At 44.5% G+C, this 27,655-nt stretch overlaps 1 protein-coding gene across 1 annotated transcript in view; it reads right to left on the bottom strand.

Moving 5' to 3' along the window:
- Window positions 1-27,655, bottom strand: part of LOC138510292 (annexin A1-like) — a 109,931-nt gene that overhangs the window by 69,395 nt on the left and 12,881 nt on the right. Inside the window, exons 2-5 of the mRNA XM_069625823.1 lie at window positions 24,214-24,284; window positions 14,657-14,741; window positions 3,394-3,488; window positions 534-647 (exon numbers count right to left, since the gene is read on the bottom strand). Of these exons, the coding sequence (XP_069481924.1) occupies window positions 534-647; window positions 3,394-3,488; window positions 14,657-14,741; window positions 24,214-24,282 (363 nt within the window). The 5' untranslated portion in view covers window positions 24,283-24,284. The remainder of the gene's footprint in view (window positions 1-533; window positions 648-3,393; window positions 3,489-14,656; window positions 14,742-24,213; window positions 24,285-27,655) is intronic.

The raw sequence follows: 27,655 nt of genomic DNA, 5'->3' as shown, positions 1-27,655 counted from the left end.
GACTAGAGAGGGCAGGAAGAAGGCAAAGGACAACATGGCCAAAGGACAGGTTGCAAAATAAAATGTTACAGCCATTTCAATTAGGATGGATCATAAGACCTTTGTGGTGTTGACAAGTGGTGTGTGCCTATTTTCTAGGACATGTTCATTAGAAATAGAAATTTTAGAGAGCCAAAACATACACAAGATTCTCAAATGGTCCAAACATTTCTTCGGGGTAAATTCCAGAGTAACAAATCAAGGTGTGTGCATAAAATTAACTTTTGAAGGCTTTGTTGGGATCATATTTAAACAAACCACCCAGAGAAAATACAGCACCCCAGTCCCACCCAACCACCTCCCCCCATCCCCATTTCAAAGCTTCTGCCCAAGTAGGTGACATTTCTACTCTGCTGCACAGAAATATATTTCACCTGCTGGTAAAATGCAGGCCAAGCCAAGACTACTCCAGAAGGCACCATAGGGGCCCATGAATGATGCAAAATAAAGTAAACTGAATCTATGAGGATACACAAGACTGGTGTTTTGCCTACCTTAGTTGCTTGCTTCAGTTCACAGGCATCAAACAGAGCTGGTGGTTTCAGCAAAGCCAATACAACCTCCTCATAGTGGCCGGAAAGGGCCTTCTTCAGTGCGTCCTCAAGGGGCTGAAAGGAGTTTAAGAACACATCAGTTCAGAGACAGGATGATTTGAAACTCTAAATGAAAGACTCCATTTAAAAAAATTAAATAAATTTAAATAAACACAGTTTAAGCAAAGTTACACTGCATCACGGTAGAAATGTGGATGGAATATAGGTCTTTACATCTTCATTTAATAGAAACTAGCGAACGGAACTTGGCCCTTGGCTTTATGATTCCCCCACTCCTAGCGGTTCTGGAGGTGGGCTGCAATAGCGAATAATCAACTGTCTCAACTTTGTTCATCTTATTCCAGAGGACATCAGGAAGTTTGCACTGTCAGAGCAGACATCCGTTATGGCAATATGATGTGCATTAATTGTAATGGCAAAACAGACTAGGACTGCGTTAAGTGTCCCCCCCCCCATCCCTTCACAAATTGGGCTGACAAAGATAAAAATTGTCAGATTCCACAAACAGGTCAATGTAGAGGATTATAGTTCTCCAGCACAGACTAGTTTCTCTAAAGAGTCAAATTTGAAATCAAGAAAGTTTTAATTTTCGAAGGATCTCATCCAAAGGTTCCTCTCAGTAAAGAGTCATTTTGGGATTGTGCCTCAGTGTGAATGCCTAAGTGAAATGAAGGCAATGTCGTCTTTGCCAGACAGAAGTGTAGCATGGGTCTCATTCAGGTAAGATCCTGAGCGAGATCCATGGCGACTCGCCAGTGTAGGGTTATCATTGTTTAGGCCCAAACATTTGCCATCTTACTGCTCTTTGGAGTTTAAGTCTCATTCTGGCAGTTAAGAGTGGGACAAATAAAGCAACTGGAATCTAAGTTCTCAGCATGCATATGAATGCGACACCTTATCACAAAAGTCACAAAAATAGCAAACCCACTGGACAACAGAGAAGCAAGTCTCCCTCCACCACAGTCACCCGGTCAGTATCCTATCCACTGGTAGTCAGCAGGCCTGGAACGCAAATCAGCCAAATATAAAGGGCATGATTGGGAACACTCGGAGCATGGGGTTTAAGCAGAGCTTTATCCAAAATCAAAAAAATGTTATTGAGGAGAACCATTGATCTAAAGACCAAAAGTCCAGGTCCTCTCCTGATAAGCAAAGTTCCCAATGTCCCGGGGTACTTCACAATCCCCATTGCTCGGCTTTATTCAAGTGAGCCATGACATTCCCTCTTGGAATGCTAGATGTCTCTAGCAGTGGTGGGTTCGCTTGCAGTTCGATTTTGCACTGGGGAGGTGTACATTCCTGCGGCTTTCCCTAGAGGTCACATGGGATTTGCTGCCCAGTCTTGCAGAAGTTTCTGCAGAACCTACTGAGTGAGGGTGGAGAATGAGGCCCTCATTTCAAGAAGAAAAACATCTTGAAAGCTTTGCCTACTGCAAGGCCTTTGTGCTCCTCTTCACTGAAGGTATACCAAAGACTTTCTATGATGGTAAATCAATGGCCTAAGGCAGTGGTGTAGAACATGTGGCCTGTGGGCCGAATATGGCCCTTCAAAACATTATGGTCATCCAATTTACATGAGTTTTTTGAAGTGTTGCCTGGCCCAATGATAGTCAAGCACTAGGCCCGTTATGTCAGGTGTCTGAAGCCTTTGTGGTCCAGTTTTTATGTTTACGTTGTGATTCATGCAGTTTCACTTAGACATGATCAGTCCCATTATACAAATAAAATGGTAATGCCATTAAAAGGCTATGCATCAATTGTTACAGTAAAAACATAATAAAGATTGAGATTTTATTTTTTAAACTCAAAATCACACATTGATACTCCAACCACCCAGTCATTCCCTTGGATAGTTTGGCCCAGTGTATGGGGCTTGTGTGGTAAATTCGTCCCTCCAGCGAAAGCAGTTGTGCACCGCTGGCCTAAGAGGTGAAGATGTTTAAACTGTCAAAAATTATACCATTTTGTCCTTGCCGTAAAGTTATTTAGTGGCATTTTATGATGCTCACAGGCACACTGGAACACATGAGCAAATGTCCAGTAGCTACAGAAATGGAAGTCTACAGTTTACGGTGTGCCTCCCACTGTGTTCACTCTACATCCATACAAGTTATTCATCTGGTCACAACGCACTACCTAAGTGGGTTGATCACTCAGATGTAACCGTACAGAAAGCCCAAACCAATCCCCGGCTGCATGGTCTTTATACCACAATGTACACGCATACGTTCACATGATTATTGGGTAAACAAGAGGCGTTTTCTACCGCTGGTTAGCTTTTTACTATTGAAATCATTGTCTTGCATCTATTAATATAATTCCATTCTACTCATCAGAATTAGGTTTGTGCACAGGGTTTCAGGAACCTGAATAGAACTTAAGCTAAAGGTTTCCACTGGCACACAGAACTGTGGCCTCCTTCTGAGCTACCTTAAACTGTAGTGCAGATTGTAGACCCTATATTTTGTTAAATATTTTCAAGAAGGTCAGCTCTAATGTGGGTTACCCGATTTTTTGGTAAGGGGCTGGAATGTTGCACTGTTGAGCAACATCTAGGATTACTTGTGTGTATGAGCGGAATGGTACAGTCTGTTACACTACCAGGAATAAAATAAAATTGCAAGCTCACTAGCTAGGCATGAAGTGAGATGACTCCCTGAATTCCTCAAATATACAGCACACAATTTCTTACTCAAGAGTACAACTCAACGATGGCTAGGGTAATTTTATGTCCTGCCCTATACAATTCAATCACATCCAAGTAACAGTAACGTCAGTCCACAAATTGATAGTCATTCACCTTGCCTGTTGCCTGTTGGTAGGCTGCCTTTATCTGCTGGCGTTCTTCATTATTCCGCTTAGTCAAGACTTCTGTGATACTTTTTTCATCAACACCTACAGGATGATCGAGAATAAATAAAATGGTTTTGAAATGGAGAGCCATTAAAGAAAAGTCATGAATAGCTAAGCATTGGGGAGCATTTTCAGATGTCTCCAGTGCTAAGCGTTGTTTATGGGATCCCGCAATGTATAATGGTCAAAGGATCACAATAGCTTGTATAAAAACAGTGAAACAAATAGAAGACCCCCCCCCCAAGCATGAAACAGCGAAAAGAGTGCACCATTTCATTGCTGCAGATTTCGGTACACAGAAAGTCCACTGGAATCGAGCAAGGACTTATGTACTTACATATTATGTAGTGCATGAAAGTACAAGATTCAATGATCGATTAGGGGATACAAAAATAATTAGGCAAGCCAAACTTTACATTTTGTAAAGTCTCAGTAATATCATTTTTATTTAAAAGCAACAAAAACCAAGCCATTCCAAACATTTGCTTTTCTATCAAAGCTTGCCTGGGGAGGGAGGGTGGGGCAGAGATACAATGTAGAGGAAATATTGTCAAATGGAATTTAAACAAGGCCAAGACAAAGATCTGATGTTTTTTGCTGTGCAAAATCTGTACATGTCTACAACCGTAGAAGCAGTTCATGAATTCCCAGTATGGTAAATGCTAAATTACAATATTCCCCACTCCCCCACCCCACCATGCTACAAATTATCGACCCCACCCTGAATGAAAAACCATGGACACGAGAGGCATATTTTATAGGATCAAAAGGGGGGCAGGACAACAGATGGTACATTTTTGGATATCCATAGTTTACTGGCATTCTCCCTTTCAGAAAGGTTCTAAAATGCTCATTTATGGAGTAAATATTCTGCTTGTACTTTCTGGTGACTGACACGTACTGTACAGTAGCTTGGAAAATAAAGAAACAGGATCTCTCATTGTTAAGGCAGCAATGAGAACCTACGAGTCCCTATGAGTCACTCATAAATCTATATTAGCAAGTGCACATGAACTACATGTCTTGGTCATTGCCCAGTGTTGGAGATCAGGTAAGCAAAGACAATTGGTTTCATAGTACAAAGAAAGGGTTTGCATTTTACTGCTCAACATTTACTATTGTCTAAAGGACTGCTCGTTTCTCTACACATCTACATTAAGCATAACAGGTTAGTCTAGAGCAAATAAAAGCTACAATGCTTCCTGTGGTCAGTTTCATGAGAGGTGAAGCGTTGCATGTCTCCATCCTTCCAAGGTTTGGCAACTGACGGGTATCACGCCCCTCCCACCTCCCTCCGCCGCTCTCAACTCCATCTTGTGTCAGTCTGGCCATGAAACTACTGTCTGAACATTTTACAATCTCTGCTATATTGAACAACTGCTGCCCAACTTCAAAATCGCAAAACAAAACAGGTTAACATAAGTGCTCGTTTAACTCTACCCTTTCATGGGGATCTCAAGATGGTGAAGTGGACAATTAGATAAGGATATTTCTTTTTTAAATAGTCGAACCATGTTGGTTGTGTTGTACTTTACAGTGCAGCAGTGTGCTCCATGTGTGTGGAAAAGGGAAATGCAGTCAATTAAGCAAATGGCGCTTCTCCTGGGAGTACATAAACAAATTTACTCTTGGGTTTTGGTGTTACTCCTACGCGGATGACACCCAAAACTTGGTTCACCTCTGGCCCCTCTCTCCACCGCTCAGCGGAGTCGATACAGTGTCCCTGCTATTCACACTTGGATGCGTAGCAACTGGCTCTGTCTTAATGGTGATAAGGAGCTCTTTGTGGTTGGTACTTCTCAGGACTCTTTGCCGTGATAAACTGCTTTGGCCCGATGGACTTTGCACCCTGCTGCCGCTTTTCAGCTGTAGTGAACGATCTGGGTGTCAATTTACCGGCATCCCGGTCCATTGCTGTCCTAGGTGAGCCCATCTGTCAATCAGTTCAGTTTAAACTATTCTGCATAACGTTCTTACTCTTCCATCCCACCTCTGACCCATAGGTCTCTTCTCTCACTTTAAAGCTCTTTGGACTATTGTAACTCCCTCATCCTGCCCACACACCCATCTTCAATGCGTTCAGATTTCGCAAAACTCTGCAGACAGATTGGTCTTTGGGGCGCTCAGCCTCCTGCACTATTGTCATCTCCCTGCACTGGCTTCCCGGGTCCAAATGTGTTAAGTTTAAGGCACTCTGTCTGCATGGTCCACCAGGCCTTCAGCAGGATAGGCTAGGAGTATCTGCAGTCAGAATTGAAGTCTTACATCCCCCTCCCGATCCCTAGTCTCTGCCGCTGTCCGTTGCATTTCTGTCCCTCGTTTCAAGCACATCTGCATGAGGGGGTGGGGCACTCTCAATCACCGCAGCTCTGCTGTGGAACACTTTGCCCTCTTCCACTCTGTAGTATCAGTGATCATTTGCTGTTCAGCGGGTGGTTAAAACATTTTTCCCTGCCTACTTTTCTTTCCACTGCCCTTTCAGTTGATGCCCTAGTTGGTGATGGTACGTGCTTTACAATAACAGTACACAGGTGGCCGTCTCCATCACTTGTTATTGTGTTTAGTGTTTGTATCTTTAAATTGATTATACGGGCACAATCATGCACAATCAGAATGAACATCATGAACGGATGCTCCGACTGGACTAGCACCCCACTAGAGATGTAGTTGAAAGGTGTGGCAGATGTTGCAATAACATCACATTTTTATATTTGCACATTACACAATTAACCTTTGGATTCCCAGATTCCTTTCACATGGATTGTGTGTCAAGTTGTGATGGTAGCCATGGCTTGATGCAAGTGGTCGTTGGAATGGTGTCCGGAAGGCTTCAAAACACTCCCTCTTGCTGTGTGCAGGTAGCAGTCAATCACAATCAAGGGCTCCATTAATGGCTCAGCAGTCCAGAGGAGAGAGTGTGTTGCCATTCAAAAACAGACCAATTTACTACACATAACGAAGCATGTAGGTTCTCAACAAATGGATGCTGCCTACGGAAGACGCAGAGGTTACAGATAGCGAGACATAAGGCTGGTGTGTGATTAATAACCCACAAGAATGACCTAAGCTGCCTATTAAAATGCATGGGTTTGAGCATGGGTACTGCTCGGAAAGAATGGTTTGGATAACATATCTTTCACTAATACAGTTGTAGAACAGATTAGATGGGAGCAGTGAAGGATTACGGTTTGCTGCTGATCACTTAAGGATCAAGCACTGCAGTTACAGATTTAATGAATAGGTGGTGGTCATGGGAACATTACGGCGGGCCAGGAGTAGTACCTGTTAAGATGGATTTCCAAAAACCACCCCAGGGTTGTTTGTGAGGCCAACCTAGGATAGTGAATAGTAATGACACTAAAGTCTAACCAAACCTCATCAAAGAAGGTAGTAGAGCAGCAAGGCCTAGACTCAGGAGGGGTGAGAGTGTGGCCTAGGGCTACAATAAGTCACAGAGCAACACAATAGACAGGCAAGTACATAAATGCACAATGATTTATTAGTCCTTTAAAATACACACCAAGGTAATAAAAGCTCTGGGCACATATTTTCACACTCACTATAAAAACACATGCATTCACCATTAGAATATAAAGGCATAAGATTCAAAACCAGTGATAAACTTTGCTAGTATTGAGATGAAAGCAGTAGGAACACTCAAACACAAACAATTCCCTAGAACATAGTGATTCCAGCCCCAAGATGGTTTAGGGTTGTGTGCCGCAACGCTATCAGTTCCAAAGATTTCAGGAAGGTTTACAATGTGTTGGAGTCTAAACCACTGGCATTGTTCAATGTTCCACAAAGACGAGCAAAGTTCTATCCCCATACACTAGGATAGGCCTCGAAAGGTATCCTTGACCAGGTTACAACCAACCAAAGCCAGAAAAGATCAGGACAGGACTTGGGCCCATGTAGCCCTATAGATCAAGGGGGAAAGTTACCCGTATGAACTTCCTAAGGTGACTCGGGTGGCTCCAGAGACCACTGCTGCGGCTCTGGATTCTATGCTTGGTCTGGTCGATGAGGTCTGGAGGCTGCCCGTGCTGGGGTCACACTTTGGCATGGGATTTAGTTTCGGGCAGTTCTGTTAATCCTGGTGCCTGGCACCTTCCAGCCGAACACCCTTATGAAGAAAAGATGAAGACCTGTGTAGCCGTCAACCTCAGGACATTTCCAGGGAGTGAAGATAAATTGCAACGGGAGTCACATTATCAGGCGATCTTTTAGGAGAAGGTGCTGCAGGCTTCCTTTGATGCAAGGCAGCTGAAAATGCAAAAGTAGTGTAGGCTGAAGATCCTCCAAGTGCCCAGGATGCACTCAGAACGGTGGTGGCAGCAGCAACAAAGTAGCCCAGCAGAGAGCAGTTTCATCCAATAGTTGGTCCAGCGACACTTCCGAAGACTCAGAAGGCATGGATCCCTGAACAGGGGTCCAGATGGTTATTCCCACCAGTCCAAGTGTTAAAGCACTGACTAAGGCCTTCTTGAAAGCAGACAAAGGAGCAGGGCTTCAGTTTCAGGGGTCGTCAGCGGGCAGCACTTCGAGGGCTAAACTCCAGAGTCCTCCTTTTATATTAAAGCTGGACTGGGAGCTCACCTAGGTCAACCAATGGCAAGGGTCTGCACCAAACAGGCAGTTGCAATCCAATTTTAAATAGCCACTGGCCACATCTGCTCTGCAACAGACATTCAGGCTCCTGGGTGCGCACTGGGCCAGACAGTCCTTAATCCCCACATCTGGGTTCATACACAAACCGCCTTAATGCACAGGAAAGCGTGTTTCCCCAGGAACTTGCTAACCATATTGGGAATTCCAGACCAGAGGGGGATGGAAGAAGGCCGAAGAAAAATATAGACAAAGGACAGGCAATCTCGTAGCATGGCCATTTTAGAGTGCTAGCCAGACTTAATAGCCATTTGGGTTAAACGCAAAGTTGCACAAGTGAGAAATAGAATAGACACTGTAGAAAAACATCCACTGCCACAGGCCCAGCCTGGACACGTTGTAAATGTAACCAAAATGCAATAAAAAGGTAAAGCTATAAAAATACAAAGCATCCTAACCTCACTCACCTTAGGGTGAAGTTTGCAGATGTAACAATACAAGAAATTCACAAACTGATAGTCCTATGGATTGATCAGTTTCCCCATAACAATGAGCAAAAGGACAAGGGAAGTAAAGCAGGTTTTACTTGCCTCCAAAAAGTCAGGGCAGGAGTTGAACCAAAGCAAAAAAAGCTTGCTATGAAGTGTCTGGGAGGAAAGCAGCAAAGAGCATGGATCCACTACTGCAATTATGCACAGGTATTTTGCAACACATTCATTGCAGGTAGTTTAGGAATTGATGTAGATCACTTGGCTCAAGGGAATTACTAGATCTCCGGCAGTTCCAGCAGTGAGAGGATTCTCGGAATCAGATATGAAGGGGCTCAGACTTTTTGCACAATTTCCTTCCATGGGTTTCAAAGCAACCCCATCTGTATAGGTTTTTTTTAACTTTGTGCGAGACCCTTTTACCCTCTCACTCAACTGTGTTGGAGCTGTGGGCAGTTTGTAAGGGTTTCCAGTGCAGAACTTGTCTCCAATGTGTATGCTCCTGTGTTTTCACTTTGTAAATCACCACTGTAAGTTACATGTCTCAGGGACACTGTCCCAGTTTTATTCTGGCAACATGTTTAGGCCGTTGGCCCTAGGATAGGTTGGTAGAAGAGAACCAGGTTTTACAGCTCTGTCACACTACTTCTCTTGATTGCATGGATTAGGAGGGACACAGCCAAATGTGTGGGAGCCTGTAATGAGGTGGCCTGCCTTGAGGGGGGCCAGTTGCTTGGCCGGATGTTTGGTAAGGATGTCTCCCTCACCTATGCGAGACATCAAGGTCTTGGCCCATCATGAAGAAGTTATGCAGGGGAGTAAAGGGTTTGATTTAGAAGTCCTCTGTTGTAGCAACACAACTACTTCCAAAATCTCCAGCTTATCCTCTTCAATTACCAGGCCAGCGTCCACCCCCAACTGCAGCACCATCAAGGTGGAGCTTGATGCGTTGTGAATCAAATACAGGGTACTTGTGCCTCCTAGCTGCCTTTGAAAGATCAATTAACACTCAACCTCCTCGATGACCGACGGGCCTCTTAGGACAGTCCTAAAATGGTTCAAAGCCTACCTTTCTGGCAGATGTCGGGCCATACAGATGGGCTCTTTAGATTCAACTGACTGGGTCACATGTGTGGTACCCTTATTTCCACACCCGCAGTAAATACAAAAGTGCACAACAGAAATATCACATAAATTATACAAATCACAGCTGCCACTAGCCGGCACATCATCAAAGTAATCAAAAAGCCTTTAGGTAAAAAGTTAAGGTTCCAAAGTCACCTTACTGAACTTCAATGCAAGTTGATGTGAGCAATTATAAAATTACAAGAATTCCGAAAGCGTGACAGTACCGACAGTTTTAGGGACTAGTCAGTTTCCCCATTAGAATGAGCAAAACAGGCAAGGGAAATAAAGCAGAAGGATCTCCAAACGTCAGGACAGGGTTCAAGAAAGCTTGGAGTCCCAGAGGAAACTATGGAGGGAAAGGTGCAAAAATAAAATCTTTCTCAACACTGGGCATCAGTCAGCAAGATGTCACCTTCCCTCCACAGCCTGGTCTCCCCCTTTCTGTATTGGGGCAGGTCTGTCTCTTCAACTGAAGAAGGCTGGTAATTCCATGTAGGCCTCTCTGCACCTCTACTGAATCAAAATGGGTCCAATGGAAGGCAAATCTATTCAATTTTCCTGTCGGTTTCACCTTCAGTCAGTGAGCCCCCAGAATCCATGGGCTTGGGCTTTTCATAGATTAGTAACGCTTCCATTTAGAGGTGGTCTACTTTCTTTAATTAAAATTGGTCAGTATGTGATTAGACAGTATTCCAAAGTGACAAAGCCACCCCCTGTGTAATCATTGGGCAAATTAATGAAGATGGCAGTAATACGAGTGCTTTATACACCTAGTTCCCATTCACTGCAATGTCAAATTGGAGCTTTCGACGATTGTTATTTTCTGAAACATTACTCACGTGATCATGTTACTAATCGGTACATCAGAGTGCGCTCAGGTGAATCTCCTTATGGGATTCTCATCGGAGCACGACATGCGTTAGGGAGAATTCAATTCTGTGCCGATTCCCTTCAACCTTCGAGACCCCCAGCTCTTTTGCTTGACTTTACGACTTTTAAATTTTAACCCTGAAGTGAGTGAGACCTTTTTCTCACTCGTGTGATTTGGATTATGTGTTGGAGTCTGACAGATAGGCATCTACTTAGTAGAAATTTACTTACCTTTTCTCTTTGTAGGTCCAATACACACCATCTTATGTGGAGTGCTGGGGGGGGGGGGGTTGGTTTGTAGCCCCTTACCCTACCTTCTCATGTAACCTTTTTTAATGTTACCCTCACTACTTTAAATGGCTGGCAGCAGTGGTTTTATGTTCCTACAATTGTGGTTTTCTACCGCAGGCTGAACCCTCATCTGCAGTATAGAACCCATGGGTGACCATTTTTGTCAAAATGGGCCAGACCTTTTTTCCTCATCATTTTCTGTTTGTGAGGTCTTTCTTGGGTTTTACTCTGCACGCCAAGCCAGGTTTGAGCCCTTTGTTCGTTTAGCCTTTGGCAGGCTTCAGTCCTGAAACCTGCGTCTGGCTGCTGTTTGAGTGACAGCCTAGGCTGTGCATGATTGGAAGAAACCTGCTTAAAAATTAGAGGGTTTTGGGACTAGAGGTAGAGTCGACCACTGGGAAAAACACCGGATGAAGAAACCATGAACTAAGCTTGCTGCATCCTCCTAGACCTTTGAATTGCCGGTGAGACCTGCTACTGTGCTGAAACAGCTTTTTCTGATAGACAAGAAGCTCTGGAAGGGACAACTTCTTCCCTTGGGTTAGGGGGCCCAACTAACCCCAAGACAAACTCCACTGGACCATCATCCCCTGACTGGCTGTACTTCTTTGCTGCTGCAGGACCAAAGGGCCATGTGTCGAGAAATCTGTAGTCAAGAGCAACGTCTACCATCCAGCCAGAAGCTCCAGGAGTCTCCCAAGGACCCTCCAGAAGCAGGATGACCAGAGCCAAAGTCCCCTCACCAGAGTTCAGCACTCAAGGGAGTGAAGGAAGCCCAACTGGTATCCAAGATCCGAGGAGGTGGTGCCGTTTACCATACGCTGAAACCATGAAGTGCTGCTGATCTGAAAAGAGCCTGTAGCTGCCGCGACCTCCAAATTGCTGCCGCAGGAGTCCTTCAGACGTCCTCCATCTTGTCCCCACAACTGAAGCTCAGGAACTGCATCGCTGCAGCAGGACAGAATCCAGCTAAACATCTTCTTCAAACCAGAGGTACTGTTCAGACTTGGGGTTCTTACCTCAGTGTCTTTAGCTTTACTCTTCTCAGTTGAGACTTGCAGTGGCTAATTGTGTTAAGTCGATTTCAACTCTTCTTTCCACAAGTGTAACAGGTTGTGACCCTACAAGTCATTCTACAATACTCTTTGTGCAAGATTTCTATTAACTATGAAGTGCCTCAGCTCCATAGACTGTGCTCCAATTGACTTTGGCTGTCCTGGCTATGCAGGCTCTTCTAGTCCATTGACTGAAATATTCTGTCCCTCAGAGATGAGAACTTGTTTTTAGACTTATTGCTGGGAAAGAATTTGTCTAGACTTCATTGGAAGATTTAACTATACTCGCATGTCCTGAGAACCTGTTTAACCTTTTCCCTTCCTTTAACCTTTCTTTTCTGAAACCTCAGAATCTGCAAATGTACTAGTGTTATATAAATGCCATTACTGTCCTTGTGCATGGGTGTAGGAAGTATGTAAAAAGCATCTCAAGAGTAACTTATGCTGATTCTGGAAAAGTATTTTAAAGCTTGATTGTTACACATTGTCCTTTTAAAAGAATTCTTATTTTTTTTTTTAAAAAAAGGATGTTACTAAAACCTAAGTATTACTTGGCTACTTGCATTTGCGAATTCCATTGCTACAGCTCACATTTACCCATCTTGAGATGGATCTGGCTGCTCAATTTACCAACTTGTGTAGTACAGCCCTATACCAATACCAAGTGTTGTGTAGTCTCACAGTGTTACTACATCAATTCTTGCCTAACATGGTGGGTGTGTTGGACATTTTATGATACTTTTACACAACAATTCACAAAAATTAAATTCCAATCTCAGAGTAACCAGCTCACCGTCATGAAAGCAAGGATTTGACTGGCATGTGCAGTTGCCTCATGAACACAATCCACATTTAATAACTTTATAAATGAAATGCATGTAAAAACTGTTCTACAATCAACCTGAACATTTAAAAAAAAAAAATTATACATGTGTTTCCATATGTCAAATTCAATAGAGTTTTATTTTTTTAACTTTACAAAATATTAAAGGCCATCTCCAGCTCCTCTGCCCGGTAATAGAACATCTGGTATCAGTTCCTTAGAGCTCAGTCTGGGACCCCATGAGTTGTACCAGTCCCTTGTGCTAGACATCCAGTCTCAAACATGCAGATTCTTCTCCTGGCTGTTGGGGAAATGTGATTACTTAAGGAGACTACTCCCAAGAGCAAATTCATTTTTATGGTGTTTTAGCCTAAGCTCCGAGATAGATGGAAGTTGTAAATGGCGCGCATTGGTATTTAATGCCCAGACCCAGGGTCTGGGTACGAGGCACCAATAGGAGTCATAAAAAGTATGGCTGAGATTCAATTTCAGGGTTCATAATTTTCTCATGGGAAAGCATGACATCCTTCTTTCCTTCGCAGGGTTGCTGTATCTGGGGGTGGGGCGGAGGAATACAATTTGCATGTTCATGCATGGGTCATTTCATTCACAAAAGCACACTTTATACATTAATTTTCACCATTTCAATTGTCACTTTAAACAGCAACATTATAATATCTTTTCAATCAAACTTCTGTTAATATTTATATCTTTAATATCTCTGTAGGTTTCTTTAAAGCCAATTCCCGGTCCTCTATTGGAAAATATACACAAGGCAGGGCCCAATTCGTTTTTTTCCACTTTCCTATAAAATGTACTTTTTGAAAACAAAACATACTATACTCAAAAAGGTTGCTGGATTCCAATATAAGCAAAGAGCTTTATTTTTGTGCCTTGCAATTTACTGGACATATACTCTTGCTGTAGATGGGCTGCTAACATCGCACATTTCCCTGGAAGTATCTTTCCAAGTCCGTGTGCAGGCTGCAACTCGCATTTTGATTTTTAAATTCAACATTGTGTGTCTCCTTTTCTTTTGCACAGATGTCCTACATGATCAATGAGAGGCTAGGGATGCCTCTTAGTTTGCTAGGCCCTCTGGGTCAAGCAAGGGTTCGAGAATGGATTGTGCAAGACCTGTCCACCACGCATATGTGAATGAACATTAATGAGGCATTCGCTTTGAGCACAAGGCCCGTGATTTTAACGAGGGAGGCTGGGAGGAAGTAGTCTGAGTAAGCGGTAGGTGTAAGGAAAGCAAGTGACTGAGCGCTCTTTAGGACAGAGGAAGGTGAAGTCAGTCCTGGAGGACAGAGCTCAAGGAATGGACAGCTGGGCTCCATCTGGTTTTGAGGCATCAAGACCTCTGACCTCATCTATTTTGATAATGAAGGTATTGACTCCATCACATTTCTCTTGTGAAGCAGGCACCTCAGGGACAAGTGTGGACTTGGTGCAATGCTTGAATATTTCAAATAAGGCTTTCCTTCCGTTAGAGGCTGCCTCAATGGCAGAAAAGATCATGTCTGCACTAGGTGCGCAGGGATTGGAGGGTTGAAAGATCCTCCAACTGCAGTTCTTGCACCAATGCATTTCAAGGGATCTGAGACTTTGTTGGCAGCAAGCTCTGCCATGCACCATGGTGCAGATGGTTTGAATTTGGTGCATCTAGACTTGGGAGGTGCCTGAACATCCACTAGTTCTTTTGAAAAGTGGTTGAATGTATCCAAAAGAGCGGAGGGAAGAAACCTTGCAAGGGTTGCTATGCTTTGTGGGTTTACGTTTGTAGTTGTAGGTTTTTTATTACACTATGCACATAGTAAATACCAACCTTCAGTATGATTAACAAGTTTGTAATCTTAACATTTGAATGTAATAAACGCTCAATGGGTTGCAAGCAGCAGAGCACAAAGCTTCAATAAATAAAAAAACAAAAAAAGGTAATACCTTTAGTTTTTATGGCTTTCTCCAAGAGTGCAGCATCAGTAGCAGCACTGAAGCCAGGGGAACTTTTCACCTTCGCTGCATCATCCTAAAAGGGGAAAAAGATGTTAATCTCGACCCTATCAATGTGTAACCCAGTGTGTAAATGTTACCCTCTGGGGACATTTGCAAGTTTCCATTACCACGTAGGCATCTGAATGTCCCATGCCTGCCCACAATCAAAGCTTTTGCCCAACACTAAACGATGAGAATCCAATAGAACCGGTCACTAAAAGGGTGAAGGAAGCATTAAAAAGCATTTTCCTATTAAAAGAGTGCTTTATGCAACCCTGGAAGAAATGCTAGTTTCTAACAATTAAGACACCACAGCAACAAGAATGGGCTGGAAAACTTCACTTAACACCACTTTGCTTCATTCGCTCTGAAAACCCACCACCAAAAAAAGCAGCATTTTGAATCATCCAAATTAGGTTTTGTACGGGTTATTGCAGAATAAATGTATATGCTTGGATCGACGCAGGTCTAGTTTGATACAGAATTTCACCATGTCCAGTGATCAGTTAGTGAAAGGGGATTGTAATACCCATTTTTCTTCAGCAAGGCTTGGATTCTAAGCTGCTTAGTATATGTATCCGTAGTACATGAATCCATATATCCATCAATGGCACTTATGGGCTTCTTTTAGCAAACATATCACATGAACATTCGACATATCACATGAACATTCGAAATTCATGCAATACAGAATAACTGGCATTTAGACTATTAGTTCACAAGGATGACCCAGAGAAGTATTCACCCAGGCAACACCGATCTGGAACAACCCCAGATACCACTTACGTAAGGAGCACTGTACATGCAACGCAAATCAAAGGGAGGGGGCAGTTTGAGATGGATTGCAGGGCCCCAGAGCGCATTAAATAGAACATTCAATCGCTGGGGAAGACAAGCCACAGTTGGTCACTGTGCAGAGTCATCCGGTTGCTGATTTGAGGGAATTCACTGCTGGTCATCTTTAGGTTCATCTAGAGACTTCAAAAGGGGGGCATCCAGATCTGGTTCCATGATGGAGAAACTTGTGGCAATCTTCACAGCTGCACTCCTTGCATTGACCCTGGATGGAATCAGGCGGCACTTGCAACTCAACGGCTGGAAGACTGTCTTCCTGCAGGTTTGCCTGCTAGTCGAGGGAAGCACAGTAGCAAGAGAGCCCCAGCAGAGCTTTGGGGACACCCATAAAGAGTTCCAGCTGTTTGGTCAGCCGAAGTCCTTGTAACTATGAACAGCTGGTTCTGAGCCTGGCAGAACAATTGCAAAGATGCACACTCCTACTACTAAATATAGGCAATGTACCTTGAGCAGGATATGTGACTGCTCAAGGTACATTGTAAGCAGTCACATATCCTGACTGCTATGTGAGTGTAAGGGAGGGTGGCACCTTTCAGAGGTCTTCGCTCTCCGTAGAAAGACATGGTGTGCAATGAGGGAGTATTGGCTGAGCCAACTCCTGGCATCCCTCAAACTCCTGTGGATCTGGTAGAGATGGTTCCTGGTCTAGCTGATCTGCTTATATCCAGAACATTAGCTGGGGCACACCAGCCCTCCAATAAGGTCTTTCTGCAACATTCATACTGGTGCTAGCTGTGCAATAGTAGAGAGCCAGCATCCCAATATGCCCAGTAACGCACACTCTAAAAACCTCCTTTGAGGGATTCCTACAAGGAGTCCGCTAAGGTGCAGGTAGAAAGGGAGCACTCGGCCCATGGACAGGCCATCTAAAACAGAACTGGCGGTCGGGCCATTTCATAATTGAATGTATATGGGTCCCTTTAGTGCATTATCACGACTGCAAAAGCACCCCAGGACAATGTATTAAAAACAATCAAAATGTAACGACTCACCAGCCTTTTCAGAGGATGCAAGGGCAGTAGTAAAACTTTACTTCAAACAAAGTAGAGAGGACAGTGTTGCCACAGCACTTCATGAAAGAGGTCTTGTGCTGCAAACAGTAATGCACACGTCACAAAAGGAGAGGTCTACTCCTGCCTGGTAAGTTTATGGTCTCACCAGTGATCCAGGCAGCATTGCAAAAGTGACTCTAGGAGTCCCTGGTAACACCACATAAGGTGAGGATGCTGCTATAGGAAATTCAAGTCCAGTGAGCCAAGAAGAACGCAGGAGAAATAAATCCCAGGGAGTCCAGCCGTAGTGCTGGAAGGCTCAGGACAGGTTAGATTTTCAAAAAAGAAAAATCTGACCACCACCACAATTCTCATATCCAGTGGTACACATTCGGTTTGATGACATTTTGATGAAAGCATGCGCGTGTGCAGCTCAATCTGCCAAGCCTGCAGTTGCCTACATGGTTTTAGACAGCGCTGACCTCAGACCATCTTCAACCACCACAATGAAGTATGGGTGGTGATGAATTGTGGGATCACCACCTCTTCCCACGGGGATCCATTCCCTGTGAGGCTAGGGAAGTGAGGCTGCTGCCAGATATTCCCCCTACGGGTGGTAAGGTGCAAGAGGACCTGAAAGGGAGGGGTGGGGGACTTCCATCATGGGATGGAGAGTCCTGTTCCATGGAGGAACTCCCTACTTCTCCAACTTTGAGTCCTCAAAATCCCCAAGATCTGCAAGAAAGGCCTCCGACAGTATCACTAGGTTCATAATTTATCATTGTTCTTACATAATGTGCTTAATACCGGGGACCAGTTTGTCTTGCTTCCAAGTTGCCCATGAGCTATCTTCCTGGCTTACGTTATTGGGACATTCCTTTTCTTCATATAAAAGGAAATTCTCTTCTGGAAATACTGTGAAGAACACAGTTATACAAAATGCTCTTTCATGCAATATCTGAAGTACTGAGAAGAGGTGGCCCTCAGGAAGCTTAAAGAGTGCATCATTGATACAGATGAGTATTACAACATTTTGCTGGTGTGAAACCAGCTATCGACCATATAAATAAAAAAAGTGAACCAGGGAAACCAGAGGAGCCAGCGTGAAGACGCCCCTGCCTGGGAAGTTCAAACCCAGCAACTAAGACACTGAATGAGAGGCAAGTCCTTGGTCGAGAGGACGTGGCTGGAAGGTCGGAGGAAGCCTCAGGAGATGGAAGGAGGCTCGACCAATACAGAAGTGAGTAGCTGGTTTAAATGGTGGCGTGACCTCAGTGAGGTGGGCCCTGAATGCCAGTACCGCTGAACTGGAAGCCCTGTAAACCCGATGTTTTATAGAGCGAAACGAGGCAAGAGTGGCGAATGCAGAAGAGCAGCCCAAACATCCCAGGAAGAACCAACAACGGGGTCCCAGGAAAAAGTGTTAAACAGGAACCACGGTAGACCCAGTAAGGGCTTTTGAGGGGCGAGTAGGATAACAAAAGCATCAAGAAGGATCTCCATCTCAGTAATTGTTGTGAAGCTGCATTGGGAGCAATCTTACTCGCCTTAGTAACTCTGGCAAAGATAGCTAAAGACTTGGGAGTAATCTCCCTTACAACAATACTTATTGTAACAGTAAGCAAAGCAAGAACCCTTCAATTAACTCTGGAGAAAGCACAAAGCTTAATTAGAAAAAGAAATATGATCACCAAAAGTCAAGTGTACCAGGACAAGGAAGCCATTTCCTCGGGTCTCCCAGGACAGCGTTGTTGATTCAGACACTAGGGCAACAGTTGCCAAAGACATTGTCAATAGACTGCTCCATTTGATCAAGAGGAGGGAGGTCAGCCTCATGTATTCTTCATCTTTGTGGAGCACAAGCCCTTAGTCTTAAACTAAATCACTAAGGTGGATACCATTCAACTAGCTGAGGAGAGCCATTCTCATGGTGTTCATGTTATTTTGAATGTACGGGGTAGGGCTAGAGTTGGGTAGTTTTGGACAGAGGACAGGACATTGTATTTTGGACAACCACTGAGTGTTACTTCGGTAGGGAATACCCTTTAGAATGGGGAGAGTACTGCCTTTTTTATATTGTTGAATAAAAATAGTGTTCATACCATGCCACACCACCCCTTTGTCCAACTCCTTCCTGCAGCACGCCAGTGTCTATACAAAATTGCTCCCCATTTAAAACATCAGTCTACAAATGTACCCATGAACTGTCCATCCCACCCACAAACTCTGCCTCTTGTCAGTCACCCACTCAGATCCATACTGAAGTGGTACTACACATTCAGCTTTGCAAATTCCAAGGAGAAGATCCTCTAGGCAGAAGCGGCAGCTGTGATGCAAGGCACCAAGAAGATGGAGTAACCTGACCAAGGGAATCAGATTAGCTTGAGGGGGGAAACCAAGAAACAGTCATGGGGGGGCAACACATTTGAGCAGCCGACTATGACCCAAGATGGACCAGAACAGCCATGTCTCGCAGCTCATCCAGGAAAGGGAGATTGAATGGGTTGATGCAAGGCAGCACAGCAACTGCCAGGAAACTGGCCTAAATGAGACAGCCAGTACCAGCAGCAAGGATGGAGGACTGGGGACAAAGGAGGCTAGATTTCCAGCATTTAGGAGAAAGTCAAAGAAATTGAGACCAGCCAATGTAGCCAAACCAGGATCACAAGAGCAGCAAACCACTTTCACAGCATTCCTCCAGTAATTCAGGTAAGAATCAGATACATTGATAAGCTCTGCACTATCACAAATGCGCTGTGGGCATTAGGAATGATTTCTTGGCAACTTTCCACAGTTTCAATTGAGCCCCAATCTTTTTGCTGTATTTTAAACCTGTTCTGACTTTTTGTAGGAAGTAAAGCCTTCAGCTTCCCTTCCCTTTTGCTCATTATGGGTAAACTGATTGATAGTTCTAGTTTCCCTTTCATTTTATACATTTTTATAAATTAACATTGCACACAGCATCTTAAAATGCTATTTACACATCGGATTTTTTTATTACATACATACATACATACATACATACATACATACATACATACATATGCATGTCTAAAGACATGCTGGTGGAAGCAGATCTATTTGTGCGTTTTCTGCGTTTACCACGTATGGCTACTAAACGGCTGTACCATGAGATTTTCGTTTGTTTTTTGGCCATATTGTAGTTTGGCATTTCCTGCCTTCCAGATCAGGAAATGCCATACACAGTCATGAACTTGCCCGTAAAGCTGTTGCTTTCGCTGGCTTGTGATGCCTGCGTGGCCTGACTGTCTTGTCCCACTCCACATCCATGGTGCCAGCAAGTCTAGATGTAGGGCTGGAGCAAAACCAATACTTGTCCAGGATTGGACAAATGGCTGTTCGAATGGCCCAGATCATTACCATTGGTGAGCTAGCAGTTGCTCCCAAGCTAGATTTTGGATAAAAGAACTCCTGCAGCCATCAGTTTTGGAGCCAAGAATCCTCTATAGATGGACAACTGAAGATCCAAAGATGACCCCTTGAAGAGGCCTGGCAACCCTTCCTGCATTTGGCCCGGTGGAAACCTGTTGGACTACCTGATCTGCGACTGCCTGTGAGGTGCTTAAACCCCTTGGACTGGTGCAACCAACCAGTCTGGACATGTTTGAGGATCCAGCAGGCCTGAGCCTTAGAAGTGTCCCTGGACCACCCGGTGGTTGTGGGCCATCTCACTAGAACCGTTGCTGTGACGTGACCACACCTGGAGTTTTGGTGGTCACTAGTTTGTGGTACAAGTCGCCTCAGTCTGAATTTCAGCATCCCAGCATCAAGGGATCCTGTCCTAGAGAAACTTCAACTACGAATTGAATGATGCCTGCGGTTTGTGTGCAGTGGATGTCACTGGAACTCTACTTCCAGCCTCTGAAGTAACCTGAAGGACTGCATTGGTGTATCTTGCAATGCTTCAACATGGGTTGCATCTTGCATCTGGACAGGACAAATTCTTGCACCCGCAGCTCCTGGGCACCCCTCACCGGAAACAATGGTGGGCAATCTAACCTCGAACGACCCCAGGTCGAACCACTCAGGGAATATATTATGGGGATAACAAAAAAAGCATTTTTCACCCCCTGTCCTCCATAGAACATTGAGAACTGCCATTCCAATCCACTGCCTTTTAGAAGTCTAACCCAGGTAGGATCATCTGAAAGATTCTTACATAGTAACCTTGTTGAAAATCTTTTGAACTCATCAGCACAAGTAAATTAGAGCTTACTCATTCTGGTGACTTTTTGGCATAAGGCCCCATTCCTCTTAGGGGTTTGACTACTGACGTTAAGTTACTTAGTGCCATCTTTACTGCATCACTTTACATGCCGCCTGTGACGATATAATTGAATATGCATTTTAAGAATATATGGTGAATGTATAGGTTTGTTATTGGGTATTGTGCGATAATATCACCTGCTACTGTGTGTAAAGGAGGCCAATAATAAATACCTGTATTTTGATACATTCCAGTTTCAATTGAAATGTGCTTCACTGTGTGGACTCATTGTAGACCACTGACCTCACTCCTGAGAATAGCCTTCACTGCTCTCTAGGTTTACCTTGATTGGGTTTTGGCTAACCCATCAGGCGTTCCCCGTCCTCAACCAGGGTGGCCGCCTAAAATCTATCCACCAGGCCAGATTCTAGAAATCGATCTCTACATCGGGTCTGGCCTAAACCCACCCTGTAAACACCTTGCAGAGAGGTTTTGGTAGTCAACCGTCAAGCTGCCCATAAAAACTTCCAAATACACTGGTCCACCCAACCATTAAGCAGGCTGTTCACGTCTGGGGCAGAAACAGGCTATACCAGTTTAAACCACTCTAGATGGTGCAGACAGGCACAGGGTGAATCCACATCAGTCTGCCATTTTAAGCCAGTCTCTCACAGGGATGCCCCAAAACTAAAATTACCAGTAGACATGTGTGCCCTATTGGCTACCACACTGGTGCACTGTACTACCAATACTGAAAAATGACAGTCCTCCTGGTGAAGCCAAAACAAAACATTTAGGGTGCCAACACCCTGTGACCAACATGATTGCCTTTTACCATATATGCTATTAAGACATAACATAACAAAAAGGGTTGCAGCAACAGGAGAACGGCACTAAAAACATCTTGGACCACAAAAAAACACAATGAAACTTTATGAAGCCACAAAGTGAGTCTGGAGAATTCCTAAAAAGGGAATTCGCCCCCAACACTGTCCCTTCAAATGAAGTTGCTATTTGGGGCAGTTTTGAAGTGCATGGGTGGTAACTCCTACTAGCCCGTCTTACTCTGATCCACGTCCTCCTGCATCTCCTGTACATTAATCTCCTATATGTACCAACTCCATACCGTTACTGTCCTTTATCTTGGATTTTCATTGCCATCTCATTGACCCAATTCTACACCTTGTACATTTAGTTGGCGTGGCTTCTCATGTAGCACTGTAAGGCACACAGGCAAGGCAATTTGCAGCAAACCATACGTGTTTGTCAAAGGTCCCCTTGTTATTGTAAGCAACACAATTTACATACAGTTATTAACTAAAGCTGGCAAGACCCGGCACTCCAAGTCAGGAAGGGCATATAAACCCAACACAAGATTAAGGCCACCAATTGCAGTGCAACGTATGGGGAGTTGCCTTTCCTTCCTATTAGGGTATTACTTAGCGCGGACCTAGCTTCCGGAAGCAACAGCACTTTACAACCAGAGGGGGAAGAATAAGGTTAGGAAGCATAAAAACAAGTGAGTGGGGATGAAACAGGCAATGGAGCGATGTTCCTAGTAGAGAAGAAAACACAGTAACCAATATGTACAAAGTTTGCTTGCCTAGCCAAGCAAGTTTGAGACACCATGGTAGACTCATAGTCCAAGTAGGAGCAGTTTGTGTGAAAGTTAGCTTGTGTGTCCAAGGAGCAATTCTATACCCAGAGTTCTGGTGGTGTGAACCCCAAACACAACCTTTGGTGATTAGTCTAAAATTAAGAAACAAGACAATGAAAAGACGCCAGCAGCACCAGAAATCAGGAGACCATCGCCCTGGCAATAGAAGCAGTTTTGTAGCAGGTGGTTGATGGTTTGCAGTGCATGTTCAGCAACCAAGGGTTGCAGTGACTACACTAGTGCAGGAGTGACCCAATGACCTGGGAAAAACCATTTTTAAAGACTTGGTGCTTGCCAGGTCAAGGGTTGTAGCCGGAAGAGCGGAAAGGCAAGTCAGCTGCAGAGGTCGATGTAGGGTTCCTAGGTAGTCCTCTGACAGAGGATACAACTTTGGAGGATGGGGTCGGCTTGTAGACCAAGAAATATTGAGAGAAAAGGTTGACGTCCAATTGGAGAGGAACCTGCCACAGAAGGACTATGCAGTGGGTTTGCATGAGATCCAGCACATGCCCTGGGAGCTTCCCAGACAGGAATGATGGAACCGGAGCACTTGCCTGGTGTGCTGGAATGATGGTCTAGTTGGTTTGGCACATTTATGGCAGTTAAGGGGCATATGCTTCTGTCTCCAGCAATATAGGCACGGCCAGAAGCTCCAGAGAGCGCCTTTGAGCTATGAGCCAGTTGTTCCCACCCGATCAGGAGAAAGTCACACCCAGGGAGTTCCTTCTGGTTGTCTGGAGCAGCAGCGCTTTAACAGAGTATTCGGAGCATCAAATGATGATGGTGCAGTGCTGCACTCAGTTGGGCAACAGGACTTTCTGAAATGCAGGCATAGAGTTCCTGCTGTACTCCAGGTTAGTGGAAAGGGGTCTGCTTCCACCGCCCTCAAGAGACAGCGAGCGTATACAGTACCCAACCAACCTCAAGATTCATTCACATGAGTGGTTAGCAAATGGGAGATTACCCATGCATTCTGCAAGGCTTTCATGAAGGAATGCATCCGCACCATCGCCAGGCATACATCTGCATATCCCAGTCAGTTGAATACAGACCCTAGTGCTGAAACACAGGCATCCAGTGGCCAAAGATGGCCACTTCCTTGCACAACAAAGTCCAAGGGATAGTCGTTTAATACTCAGGTGTTCCAGGCAATCTCCACTCTGGGCAATGGAGGGGGTTCAAAAAGGACTAGCCAGATAGGATTTCACCCAGTTAGGATTTTAAATATTAAAAAATAAAAAGCCCTGGGAGGCTTTTGGGATACTACCCTGTTATACCGAACAGGAAAGGTAAAGGTTAGACAAACCCAATCAAGGTGAGGTAGCAGAACTGTCAAAGCTTAGTCTCGGGTAGGGTGTGAGTGGTCTAGAACTACGTGTGTACACAGAGCAAGACCAGTAATTAAAGTTCAGAGGGGCATGCGATGTGGCCAGGAGTACATACATCCAATGAAGTGTGGAATTTGTGTATATGGTGGGAGAGAGTAAAAGCCACATTAGGTCAATGTGTGGTAGGGGGAAATGGCACAACCTTAAAGTAGGGGGCAATTGTCAATATGTAAGTTTCCTTAAGGACATGAAGCAGTTTGGAGAATCGGTTTGTCAGAATGAGGCCAATTAAGGGGTTGGGTCACACCACGTGATGAAAAGAATGGTTGAAATGTATGGCAGTGATCAACTACAACCTGACTGAATTGGAGGGTTTACATATGAAGGTACAGGTTTTTCTAAGCATTATTTGCAAAATTTTGAATTGTGAATGAAAAAGTACTTACAGATTTAACAAGGCTGTCATGCTCTTCTAAAAAGGCAGATTGCAGAAGGAACGCCTGTACGCAGCTCATTTCTAGAGAAAAAAAAAAGCTGGCATTAGCTCACCCGTGAATTGCCACATGCCAAAGTACACAAGCAGTTGTTTAGTCACTTATTGCATTACGTAGACTGAGCATTTGCATTTTTTGTACCATATCTTATATCTGATTCCTAGACCAACTCCTTCTCCTTCCTGCACTCTATGGCCTAGTCTCACCACAGAGCATGGTCTGGCTGGCTGCCACCCGGGGTGGGTCACAGTTTGCCTCTGCATGTGTTCGGGCACTGCAATGGTGGTTTGCACAGAGTAAAAGAAATGACAGTAAAATATCAGGACCTTACCTGGCATTAATGCATGAAATGAACGGCATGTGTTCAAGGTCTGACAGAGTCCTTAAGTAAGATTATTCTCAAGTGGGACTAATTCTATTTTAAATAGGCGATTGAACCAAGTGAAATACTTGTCGTCCTAGTTACCCACACTGGGGGATATGGAACATTCAATGTGCCCTCTCCTAGACCAGGTAAATACCCAAAGCCATACATTGATGAGACGGATTTCCAAAATCAGGCCTCGTCGGAGGATTTTGAGATGCTGCAATATTATGGTGAATAGCCAAAACCCAATCACGTTTAGGTAGCAGAGCAGTCGAAGCTTAACTTCAAGAAGGGTGAGAGTGGTTGAGGGCTATAATGAATTCACATAATTGCATTCTGACAGTAAGTATACAAATATATTTATTAGGCCTAATGTTTACAACCCAAGCATAGAATTCAGTTCAGTATTGTCACAAATTAAAAAACCATTCACATCCACCCTTTGGAGAAGTGGAATTGCATAGGAATCAATTACCAGTGCAATACAGGCGAGTAGTCAGATGCATAGAAAACAGGTAGAATTCTTGAAATGAATGACAGTCTTGCCTCCCCGAGTCTTACCAAGTACAACCGCAAGGTGCCCAAATGTCACCAGTTCCAAGTCATTCTTCTTGCAGCGTCAGTGATTAAGATTATTGCAAGAGTTGCAAAGGTAGATAAAAGCTCAAGTAAAGTTCAAGAACTGCGCTATCCAACACACTACGATAGGCCTGCGGAAGAATGATTATCCGAGGTTCCAAAGGTCAGCGTGAGTTGGGGTCAGAACTTAAGCTCTAGTTACACTACGGGAGCTATGGGAGACAGGGAGAAAAAAGCAACAGCAAAGTGGGCCTATCCCCCTGTCCCAGAGTTCTGAATACCAGGGTTGAGGTTCCAGACTGGTTCCTACCACGAGGATAGTCAAGACCGAAGAGACACTCGTTTCATGGAATTTAGTTTCAGTTAGTCATGGTGCACAGGGATCTGTTCCAGACAGCTTACAGTTGAAGACTGAGCCAGACAATTCTGTGGGAGAATGCCACGGGACACCTCATGCACAAGACAAGATCCAACAAAGGTCACCACGGACAGGCAGTGACAGGCGATTGTACAGCGGCAAACACTTGAGCAGCACAGCTTCCCTTGTATGGAGGTCTGAAAATGCAGGAGCAGGAGACTTGTGGCAAAAGTTAAGAAAAAGGTTTCAAGGCTCCACTCGTAAGGACTGCTGCAGCGAGATAGCACAAGAGATAGCTGGTCAGTTGGTCCAGAGACTCTTCCAAAGGCTCAGCAGGGAGATCCTCGAGCAGGGGTAAAGACTGGTTGTTCACACCGGTCCAGAGGTCGAAGCAACAAACGCTTTTTGAGATCAAGACAAAGGAGCGTGGCTTCACCGGGACAGAGTTGATGCAGTAGTCTTCTTCGGATCGTCAGCAGGATGCTCTTCTTCATAGAAGCCTTGATTCCAACTGATCCGATGACCGTTGCAGGAGCCATGTTATGCAAGATTCAGGCTGGAGCAAGCCCATCAATGGTAAGGATCTGTACAATTCAAACAGCCATTCGCTATCCAATCATGTTTAGCAGCTGGTCACATCTGCCCAGCAGCATACTTAAAGCAGTACAGTCCCAGCCCTTCTCTGGCTCACACACACAAGACCACTTAGCCCCTGAAAGCAGAAGCGTAGCCAGGAACAAGTGGGGCATCAGGCTATGTAGTTGGGCTCACTGCAGTGGCATTAACATCTGTAAATGCCCATATAATGCTGCTGAGCGGGCATTTACATATTTTAGGTGGGCCTAGCCCTCTGGCCCTACAGTCTATGCCTCTGCCTGAAAGCCACAGCTTTCCCCGGGAAATATCTCCATATATGGCATTTCCTGAGAAGGCAGGATGACCAAAGAATAATAAGGTCAAAGAAACAGCAAGAACCTTGCGGCAATGGCCATTTTAGGGTGCTAGTCACCTTTAGCAGCCATTCACAGTGAAGGCAAAACTGCATGAGTAAAATAAACATGCAACTATCACTGTTGCCACAAGCTTGTCTTAGGCACATATGGAAAGTAACCAAAAAGCCATTATATAAGTATACAAAATATCCACACAGCACTTCTCTGTAAGGGGATATGCCCAATTGTAACAGAAGAATTAATGGAGAGGCATTGTCTCAGTACTGAAGACTGGTCAGTTTTCCCTCCCCCCCCCAACCAACCCCCACAAGAATGAGTAAACCCGGACAGGGAAGTACTTGCCTCCAAACAGTCCAGGGTTCAAAACAAGCAAAATGCAGTAGGTTCCATAGATCTCACTTTCCCAACATGTGCTGGGGACTCATTTACTGTCTGCCCGCTATTAGACAGAGATGGGAGAACAGCAATTTTGTCGTGACCAATAAAGGTGCTTTCCTTTGGGGAACCTGGGCTAGGAGTTGCCCAAGAGCGAGGTAGGCAACATGCTACCGCCTCCCATTAGTTTGCCTGAAAGTTGGAAAAGCCAGCTGTGGCCAAATATTTGTGTAGTGGGAGATCAGCTACAGAAGTGGCTCATATGTGGTTTCCTTCCTGTGGAGCATTAACTCCGCATAGCAAGCCTGGCAAACTTTGTCAGCATCAGAGATATCCCGATGGGCGAATGCGCAGTCAATCCATTCGTACCACTGCCTCGGGTCATTCCTCCCAAAGCAATGGCTTGCCGTCAAATTTCCTGCAAAGTAATCTAAGGTTTAATTCATCAGTGCCCCTGTATCTGCCACTCCAGTGAGATGAAGGTGTTTGTGCACAAGCCTGAAGTTGGCCTCTGATTTGCTAGCTTCTAAGAAGATGCAGTTGGCCAGAAAGCATGATAGACCGTGGCTTTTCCATTATGCGGATTCTTGAGCAGGACAAGGAATTGTGCAACTGAAAGAAGTGCATCAGAGCCCAGGTCCAGCCTGGACGGGGATTGCGTGCTGGAAGAAAAATGCTCCGTCCACAGTCTGCACTGTTTTATTGGCTGATCCACAAAGAATCAAAACAGCGTTTTTTTTATTCAGTCGGTCGGGATTTTTT

The sequence above is a fragment of the Ambystoma mexicanum genome, chromosome 6p (assembly GCF_040938575.1).
Source record: "Ambystoma mexicanum isolate Mex_15411 chromosome 6p, UKY_AmexF1_1, whole genome shotgun sequence".
Lineage (NCBI taxonomy): Eukaryota > Metazoa > Chordata > Amphibia > Caudata > Ambystomatidae > Ambystoma > Ambystoma mexicanum.
Note: the sequence above shows the minus strand (reverse complement) of the source record. Positions and strands in the feature narration are given on the sequence as shown.